Source organism: Myotis daubentonii, chromosome 9, assembly GCF_963259705.1.
Source record: "Myotis daubentonii chromosome 9, mMyoDau2.1, whole genome shotgun sequence".
Classification (NCBI taxonomy): Eukaryota; Metazoa; Chordata; class Mammalia; order Chiroptera; family Vespertilionidae; genus Myotis; species Myotis daubentonii.
In genome coordinates, this window is record NC_081848.1 from 1,840,804 (window position 1) to 1,850,681 (window position 9,878).

General features: G+C 59.1%; 1 protein-coding gene across 6 annotated transcripts in view; it reads right to left on the minus strand.

Moving 5' to 3' along the window:
• POU2F3 (POU class 2 homeobox 3) overlaps nt 1-508 on the minus strand; it is a 92,788-nt gene extending 92,280 nt beyond the window's left edge. For all 6 annotated transcript variants that reach the window (XR_009454336.1, XR_009454337.1, XM_059707609.1 and 3 more), the window contains exon 1: nt 313-508. Coding sequence is in view for 4 of the 6 variants with exons in the window: in XM_059707609.1 (XP_059563592.1) it covers nt 313-340 (28 nt within the window). In the remaining 2 variants the exon portion in view is untranslated. The remainder of the gene's footprint in view (nt 1-312) is intronic.
• Nucleotides 509-9,878: the final 9,370 nt, after the last annotated feature.

The window sequence follows — 9,878 nt, forward strand, 5'->3', positions numbered from 1 at the left end:
AGTATGTTCCTCACTGACACCTCCCAGTCCACACCCCTGTGGCCGAGTGAGCCACGCCTGCAGTGGACAGGCGATCCAGGGGCCACAGAGTTCATACACCCACATCAGGAGGGAGGCTTCGGGAGCCCCCGCCGCGAACCCCGTAGCCCCACCTGCATGCTTTCCCAAGGTCCCCCAACGTCTACCTCCCCCCCCCCCCCCCCCCGCAACTAGCACACCACCCCTTCTCTCCTGGCCACGGGGAGGGAGACCCAGAAGGTGCCCTCGGACCTCCCCGCGCAGGCACACCTGTGGCTCACCCCTGCTCCCTACCTGAGTGCATGAGCTCCAGGTTCACCATCCTGCCCCAGGCGGGGCCGAGACCAGCGCCCCCCCAGGCTCCTTGCGTGGGCCCCAGCCGGGCCCCCTGCGAAGCCAGGGTCCCCTCCTCCCGCCCCCACCGCTGCTGCCTGGACGCCTCCGGCCCTGGGCGCTGCTGTCGCGCAACCTCTCCCGCGCGGGCGGCTCTGCGCCGGGACTGCGGCTCGCCAGGTGAGCGCGCGGGGCGGGACCGGCCACGCCCCTGGCAGCCCGCGCTGGCCCCCCGCCCAGGCAAAGCAGCGATTTGCATACGGGGAGCCGGGCCTGGGGAGGCAGGTGCTGCAGGCGGGGGTGGGGGAGGGTGGTCCTGACCCGGCGGGACCCCTGGGCGCCTGGCCTCGCCCCAACGCGCCAGCTCGTGGCGACCGGGACTCCGGATCTAGTGGGCCTTTTAGGAACCCCTCGGACCCGCCGCCGAGCTGGCGTTGGCTGGACGTGGGACGGACTTGCGTGAGGCTGCAAGGAGCGGAGGAGCCGTGTGTGTGGAGAAGCCATGGGTGTCCCGAAAAGAATCTGGCTTGGGAATCGGCTCTCTCAACCCCTTACCCTCTGGGCGACATGAAACATGGCTTTTCACCTCCCTGAACTCAGTTTACTCATCTGTAAAACGGGGCAGTGCAAACCCTAACTAGCATCTCTGTGTGGAGTTAGCAGGCGGCCAAGCTCGCCGGCCCCAGGGCATCTGAGACACATCCTAGGACCGAGATGGGCCCAGCTTATGGTCATGGTTTCCAGGTAAAGGCACTGCCCCCTGCCTGCCCACCCAGGTTCAGATTGCTCTCAGCTCTGAGAGGATGATGGGAAAGTTACCAGGTGCGGGGTGCTGGGGACAGCTGGCTCCCTCATCAACAGTCACACAACTCCCTAGTGACAAATCAAGCCTGGCTGGACCCAGGTCTCTGGACGCATTCTAGTGCTCTTTGCACCCATCATAGTTCTGAGGCCCCCCCCCCCCCCCCGCACGCTTTAGGTTTCAGTAAGTGGTGACAAGGCAAGGGTCACCTGTCTGGTTAGCACAGAAAGCCCTGTGCCAACAGGAGGGCCAGCCCTTTCTTCCAGACAGGTCTCCCTACCAAGCCACGCTCGTCTCTGGCAGATTCCTGCTCACAACGCAGGTCCTGGCCTCCCTGTGCTGTGCCGGGTCCTCTGTGTTATTCTCCACCTAGGGTGTCTGTCCACCTCCCAGCCGCGCCCAATCACCCCTGTTTTCGTATCCAGCATTAGCTGAACTTCCACTCTGTGCTGGGCAGTGTACTAACACTTTAAAGCATCTACCTTGTTTAGTTATCACAACTTGTAAGCCCGACTGTTATTATTTCCATTTTACAGATGGGGCAGGTGAGGCTGAGTGCGTGTAACTGGCTCCTGTGCTCAAGCTCTGCCCTCTGCTCCCTCTATGCACCGTTCAAAGGCCACCCCCGGAAGCAGGACGTGGCCTGACCTTTTACTGAATAACCACTTCCTGGGCATGGCCCATTTCTTAGCACCCTGTGGTGGGCTCTGTGCCACTTCTCCTGCCCTCCCTCCTGGTTGCTAAAGGGTTGGTGCCCCCATAGCGCTGGCACCGTGCTGAGTCCACAGCTCTCAGGAAGGGCACCCTGGGGGAATAGGAAGAGCTTCAGAACTGCATCTTCAGGGACAGAGACCTCCCTCCCCAGCCACACTGTCTCCCCCCCCCCCCGCCCCCACTGTGGGGGAGGAGAAGGGGTTCCCCCCACTCTTCCGGCTGGGGAAAGAGATCAACCAAGACTTCTCTGCAGCCCAGTGAGTCCAGGGAGCCCCACTCGACACTTCCCGTCTGTCCATCCCTTCCCTTCCTTTCCCGCCCCTGCTCGCTCCTCTCCTGCCCCTCCCTGCAGGCTGGGCCCCTCCCTGGGGTCCATTTCTGATCTGCAACTGCACCTCTCCTGCCATCATCCTACAAAGCATATGTTTATATACCCCGTGCGCCTGCGACCTCCCTATCTCGATTTGCATATCATTTGCATGGCTGTGTGCAGGGAGGGTCTGACTCTGACTGCAGTACCTGGGACCTGGTTCTCTTGTCCACATGCAAAGTTATGCTGTGTCTCTGGCCTGTGTTTCCCAGAAGCCAGGGGAACATGTGCCTGATGATACCTCAGGGCCTTCCAGCTCCAGGGCCTAGGATTCTGGGCCCAGCGGTGGGTCAGGAGCGGGGGAGCTCCGAGGACGGTGCCGTTGGGACAGAGATGGGCCCGGGAGGCTCCCAGTTGGAAGCACAGCCTTGGGTTTCAGCCATGGCATGTGGAAGGGTGGGAGGGGCCGGCATGATCTCACCCCTTTCTTCCCTCATTCCATCCACATCGGCTGTGCACTCCCCTCGAATCCAGGAAGCTGCTACATGCTGGGCATCTTAGCACAGCTTTAGAAGGAAGGGATTTTTTTTTTTTTTAATCCTCATCTGAGGATATTTTTCCATTGATTTTTAGAGAGAGTGGAAGAGAGAGAAAGGGAGAGAGAAACATTGACTGGTTGCCTCCATCATGCCCCTGACCAGGGCCTGGGCTGGGGAGGAGCCCATAACCCGGGCATGTGTCCTTGACCAGAATCGAACCTGGGAACCTTCGGTCCACAGGCTGACATTCTATCCACTGAGCCACACTGGCGAGGGCAGAAGGTATAATTTTTAGGCTCCTTCTATAGAGGAAACTAAGATTCATGGAGAGCAATGTAGATGGCAGAGGGGGAGGGATTTCAACCAGGCCTGCCCGGCCCCAAAGCCGGTACTTATCCTGCCTCCGTGCCCGGCCTCAGTCTCCTCTCTCCTCTCCCTTCCATGACCTTGGACTTAGGCATCATCCATACAAGGTCACAGGACAAGTCACACAGAGGAGGGACCCTTCCACTCTGCTCCTCCTCACCTGCTCCTCCCGCGGCTCAGCAAGGCGGTGGGCCCACAGTCTCTGGGCGTGGAGCAGCGGGGGCAATGTTGAGTCCTCCTCTCGCTGACTTGCTCAATGTTCATTGCAACGAGATGAGCTGGAACAGGAACTCAAAAGACCCCCTTTCCCCTCCCTCCTTCCCCACATTGAGTCCCCATGAATTCAGCTTTGTGGGTTCCGGGCAGATGAGAGGAGGTGGGGGAGGTGATAGTCCATAGGGCATAGTCTGTGCTTCCTTTGGGAGAGGAAAACCCAGGGGGAGAGAGGAGGGGTTGCCTGGGGTCAGACAGGAACATAAGGAAGAAAGGCTGAAAGAAGAGGGACAGGAAATTTCAGAGCCTTTGGACGTCAAGGAGGCCTATGCAAATAACATGCAAATGACCTCTCCCTGGGCTGCTTCCCCTACCTCTCAGTAGCTGGAGGACTTTTTCAGGGAGTAACCACAGTCTTACTCCAGGACGCTGTGGTCCCCAAACAGTGGTCAATGTGGACCCCTCCCAGTCCTGGGGTCTCCTTGGCTGCACCTCTAGGAAGTCACTAGCTCCAAGACTCTCTGTCTAGAAATGCCCAGGAACCAGGCTTCCCCTTCCAGACACATTGCTGGGCATGGTCTATATAGCCTGGGCATGGTCTATAGCCTGGGCATGGTCTATATGGCCTGGGCATGGTCTATATAGCCTGGGCATGGTCTATAGCCTGGGCATGGTCTATATAGCCTGGGCATGGTCTATAGCCTGGGCATGGTCTATATAGCCTGGGCATGGTCTATAGCCTGGGCATGGTCTATATAGCCTGGGCATGGTCTATATAGCCTGGGCATGGTCTGTATAGCCTGGGCATGGTCTATATAGCCTGGGCATGGTCTATAGCCTGGGCATGGTCTATATAGCCTGGGCATGGTCTATATAGCCTGGGCATGGTCTATAGCCTGGGCATGGTCTGTATAGCCTGGGCATGATCTATATAGCCTGGGCATGGTCTATAGCCTGGGCATGGTCTACAGCCTGGACATGGTCTATATAGCCTGGGCATGGTCTATAGCCTGGGCATGGTCTATATAGCCTGGGCATGGTCTATAGCCTGGGCATGGTCTATATAGCCTGGGCATGGTCTATATAGCCTGGGCATGGTCTATAGCCTGGGCATGGTCTATATAGCCTGGGCATGGTCTATAGCCTGGGCATGGTCTATATAGCCTGGGCATGGTCTATAGCCTGGGCATGGTCTATATAGCCTGGGCATGGTCTATAGCCTGGGCATGGTCTATAGCCTTGGCATGGTCTATATAGCCTGGGCATGGTCTATAGCCTGGGCATGGTCTATATAGCCTGGGCATGGTCTATAACCTGGGCATGGTCTACAGCCTGGACATGGTCTATAGCCTGGGCATGGTCTATAGCCTTGGCATGGTCTATAGCCTGGGCATGGTCTATATAGCCTGGGCATGGTCTACAGCCTGGGCATGGTCTACAGCCTGGGCATGGTCTATATAGCCTGGGCATGGTCTATAGCCTTGGCATGGTCTATAGCCTGGGCATGGTCTATATAGCCTGGGCATGGTCTACAGCCTGGGCATGGTCTACAGCCTGGGCATGGTCTATATAGCCTGGGCATGGTCTATAGCCTGGGCATGGTCTACAGCCTGGGCATGGTCTATAGCCTGGGCATGGTCTATATAACCTGGGCATGGTCTATAGCCTGGGCATGGTCTACAGCCTGGGCATGGTCTACAGCCTGGACATGGTCTATAGCCTGGGCATGGTCTATAGCCTTGGCATGGTCTATAGCCTGGGCATGGTCTACAGCCTGGGCATGGTCTATATAGCCTGGGCATGTCTATATAGCCTGGGCATGGTCTATATAGCCTGGGCATGTCTATATAGCCTGGGCATGGTCTATATAGCCTGAGCATGGTCTATATAGCCTGGGCATGTCTATATAGCCTGGGCATGGTCTGTATAGCCTGGGCATGGTCTATATAGCCTGGGCATGGTCTATATAGCCTGGGCATGGTCTATATGGCCTGGGCATGGTCTACAGCCTGGGCATGGTCTACAGCCTGGGCATAGTCTATATAACCTGGGCATGGTCTACAGCCTGGGCATGGTCTATATAACCTGGGCATAGTCTACAGCCTGGGCATGGTCTATATAACCTGGGCATGGTCTATATGGCCTGGGCATGGTCTAGCCTGGGTCTGGTCTACAGTGCCCCAGCCCTGTTTCCCCCTGAAGCAGAGAACAGAGGCCTTCTTGGCTGCAGGCCCTGCTGCGCATTCTCACTTCCTGCCCTGTCAGCGGGATTGAGCTGTCAGACCTGGGAAAAGGGCGGAGAGCGAGGCGCCCTGGAAGGCCACCAAGCAACAAGTCCCTTCTAGCTTCCTCTGCCTGCCAGACGGACTGCAGGGCCCGGAGCATGGGCCTGCGTGGCGGGGTCAGCTCCCTGCCTTGGGGCCACCACAGGGATCGAATCCAAAGAGCTGATGGAACAGGCAGAGGCCAGGAAGAACTCGGAGCCCTTTTTAAACATCACACCTCGGAGTCACGATGCCAGAGGAGGATTGCAGAATAGGGGTGTGTGTTGGGGGGGGGTGTCAGGGTGATGAAGCGAGAGATGCTCTGGGAATCATGATAAAGCCACTGTTTCTGGGGATTTGACTGGAGAGGACATGAGTCAGGACACACAGGCATTCACCCCCTGCCTGTGTCCCCGATGCTGAGCCACCCTGCACACCCTGCTCCACCTGGGACCCAGCCTCCATCCACACCCAGGGGAGACACACACACAAACTCATCACCCATTCTGCACTTGAAGTTTCCAAATAATAGGACATACAAAACGTATTTAATGTCAACACGGCACAACAACTCTGTTTTTATTTATTTATTTTAAAAAATATTTTTTATTGACTTCAGAGAGGAAGGGAGAGGGTGAGAGACAGAAACATCAATGATGAGAGAACCATTGATTGGCTGCCTACTGCATGCCCCCTACTGGGGATCGAGCCCACAGCCCAGGCATGTGCCCTTGACCGGAATTGAACCCGGAACCCTTAGTCCACAGGCCGACGCTCTATCCACTGAGACACACCAGCTAGAGCAACTGAGTTTTAAATGTAAATTTTTGAGCTTGGGGCCAGCATTGGGCAGTCTGGCCCTCTAGTTGCACCTTCAGCAGAGCTATGCCTCAGTCAGGCCTACCTCAGCCAGGTAGGCCTCCAGGTTCACCCTTACGCTCAGGGCAAGTCTAAGTCCACGGCGCCCTCTTGTGGTGAGATGGGTGTGAGCCTGCGGAGCCTCCTCCCTGCAGGTCTCTGGAGAGGGCTCAGGACCCCCAGCAGGGAGAGCCTGCCCAGGGCTGGGCTGGGGGCTGGGGGGCCTGGTGGGGGGGGGGTCACAGGGGAGGGCCCAGTGCCGGGCAGACGGAGACACTGAACTTTAGCTTCAGAATGCTGCTGGTTCTTCAAGTCCCTGCTCCCCAACAGAGGCCAGACTTTACCCTGGAACCCCAGCGGGGTCAGCCAGCCTCTGCCCTGGCCTTCTGGGGTGTCCGCCCTGCTGCCGGTCATCTCTGCAGCATCCGCGTACCCCACATGGAGGATGTCAGTGGCATTTGTCCTTCCAGCCACTCGGGGCCTGGATTGAGGACCCACTGCAGCGGCTATTGGGCAGGAGCTGGGAAGGGATGGCAACCAGACACTCCCTGCCCCCAGGGAGCAGTGACAAGGCGAGTCCCTCACGTGCGGACGCTGCTGACAGGCCCTGGGCATCGGAAAGGCTGCTCAGAGGAAGGGCCTCTACGTGAGACGCCCCTGGGGAGGGGGTGGGCACAAGGAGCACAAACACGGCGCCCAGCAGGGCAGGCAGCCCTGACAGGCGGGCCAGCTCGCCAGGCCCAGTGACAGGTGGCTTGTTGCTGATCACAGGGCTGGGCACCGCTGGCCATGGGGGGCTCCAGCCAGAAGTCTCACTGGAAGGAACAGGGACAGGCAGGATGACAGTAGGGATGTTTTTACTTGTTGTTTTAGTTGGGAGATTTAAATGCTTTCAGGGCTGATGGGAAGGTGGGAAAGAGAAGAGGAAGAGAGGAAGAGAAGGGGCTAGGACTCAGAGCAGAAGGGGCGGGTGCCAGGGGTCAGGGTCGGGGTGAAGGGACAGCCAGGAAGGAATTCTAAAGACAGGTGTGGCTGCAGCTGGATGGAGATGTGTCTGCTGCCTGTGATGTAGGAGGGGATTGTCTCTCAACCTGCCTCTCCCGCCCTCAGGGGCCTGGGCACCCCCACAGGCCTGGGCCCTGAGGTAGCCTGTGATTCTCCTTTCCTTGCTGAGGAAGCCCTGCAGGTGGGCCTTCTCCCAAGGGAGTGCATCCCTGCCCTGCCCCTCCCCACCAGGGCTCCTGCCCTGCCCCTGCATCCTCCCCTGCTCCCCTCAGGGCTCCTGCCCTGCCCCCCACCTTCCCCTGCTCCCCCCAGGGCTCCTGCCCTGCTCCCCCATCCTCCCCTGCTCCCCCCAGGGCTCCTCCCCTGCCCCCCACCCTCCCCTGCTGCCCCCCAGGGCTCCTGCCCTGCTCGCCCCCGCCCCCACGGTTCCTGCTGGGACACTGTGGTCATCAGCCAGGGTCTCCGCCAGGAAACAGAAACACCCGACTGGATGCCTTCAGGAAGGTGTTATTTATTTATGGAGGCACCAGCCAGGTCCAGGGAGCCCGGGAGAGGGGAGAGGGGAGAGAGGAGAGGAGAGAGGGGAGAGGGGAGAGGGGAGAGGGGAGAGGGGAGAGGGGAGAGGGGGGAGGGGAGAGGGGAGAGGGGAGAGATGCTGAGAGCGAGGGCTGAGGAGGCGAGAGGAGGAAGAGCCGCTAGGCATTGGGGAGGGTGGCCATGGCAGGTGTGGGGCTGAGCAGGAACACCTGTCTGAGTCTCTCTCATCCTGCCCTCGGGTCTCAGACTTCTCACAGGCAGGCGGGCAAGCAGAGGTGCGGGAGCCCAGGTGGCCAGGCCCAGAGGTGGGGTCCGTGGGCACAGGCAGGGGAGGGTGGAGGACGATGGGCCAGGGGCAAGGGTTGAGCAGGGGACAGCAGCCCAGCTGTTTCCTGGCTGCAGGCAGTGGCTGACACCTGAGAGCAAACCTGATGCTTGATTTCTCCTGGGAATGGTGCCGCCTGGCCGTGTCAAGTGGCGGCAGGTGATGCTCTGTGCCAGCTCGGCAGGCTAGCTGCCCAGGTGTGCTGGTCTAATGCTCCTCTCGAGGCTGCTATCAAGATTTTCTTAAAAAAATCTTCACCAGAAGGTATGTTTATTGATTTGAGGGAGAGAGGGAGAGAGGAAGAGAGAGAGGAAGAGAGAGAGAGAGGAAGAGAGAAAGAGAAGAAGAGAGAGAAGGAGAGAGAGAGAGACATCGATCTCGATCGGCTGCCTTCTGTACGCACCTCGACCCGAGATCGAACCCGCAGCCCAGGTAAGTGCCCTGAGCGGAACCGCCCCAGCCATCGGGGCACCCGATGCCCTTCTGCTGAGGGCTGAGGCTCTCAGGCCGGGCAAACACTGAGGTTTTGAAAGGAAAGAGAAGCAATTCTGCCTCGACTGGAGCAAGCGTCTACCTGCGTTCCCAGCTCTGCGCACCCCAGACCTCCAGACGATAACCGGACCTGCCCGGCCGGTGTGGCTCTGTGGATAGAGCGCTGGCCTGTGGACTGAAGAATCCCAGGGTCAATTCGCCAAGGGCACATACCTCGGTGGCAGGCTCCCCGGCCCCATCGATGTGTCTCTCTCACATCGGTGTTTGTCTGTCTTTCCTTCTCTCTTCCACTCTCTCTAAGACTCAATGGAAAAAACCCTCAGGTCCGATTAACAAAAAAAAGCAGACACACAGGGTGGGAGGTGCCTTCTCCAAGTAATGCCTCCCTCACCGAGGAGGGCTGAGGGCTCAGGCCCGAGGCCATATGTGCAGGAGGGGAGGTTGGCGAGTCCGGGAGCAGCGGCTCCCAGGGCAGCTGACCGTGGTCTTTGCAAACACGTTCAGAGAGAGGAACAGCTGCCTGAGGAGGTCTCCCCACAGGCCCCTAACAATGGCCATGGCCAAGCCTGGCTCGCATTCCCCCTCCCCCCCTCCGGCCTGCACAGGTTCAGGGCAGCCGTAGCCTGTTCTGGGGTGCTGGGAGCAGAGTGGGGGGGCTGCCCCCGCTCCAAGGCCTGTGAGGAGGCTGGCTTCCCTCGTCCTCTCTTCCTGGAGCTGGGACCCCAGGGCTTCCCAGCCCCTGAAGCACAGCCCCCCCACCTTGCCAAACTCTCACCACCCTTCAGCCTCCACTCACGTCCCCTTGCACCCAGGGCAATTTGGGCAATAAATTCAGGGGTCCGTCCATCCCCTTGGGCGTCCTCCGGCGTCCAGCCCCACCCTGCACAGTGACAGCCTCTTCACACAGGCAGGCACTTTCGAAGTGAGGGGCTTCAAGGAGTCTGGCTGGTGGTCCGGGTTACAGATGAGGACATGCCTGCTCCTTTCATGGCAGAAAGCCTATCTAACAAGGAGGAAATATGCTACTCGACCCTCACGCCGTCGCAAGGATGGTGGTGCCCACAGCCAATAAGGAGGGAATATGCTAACTGACTGCCCCGCC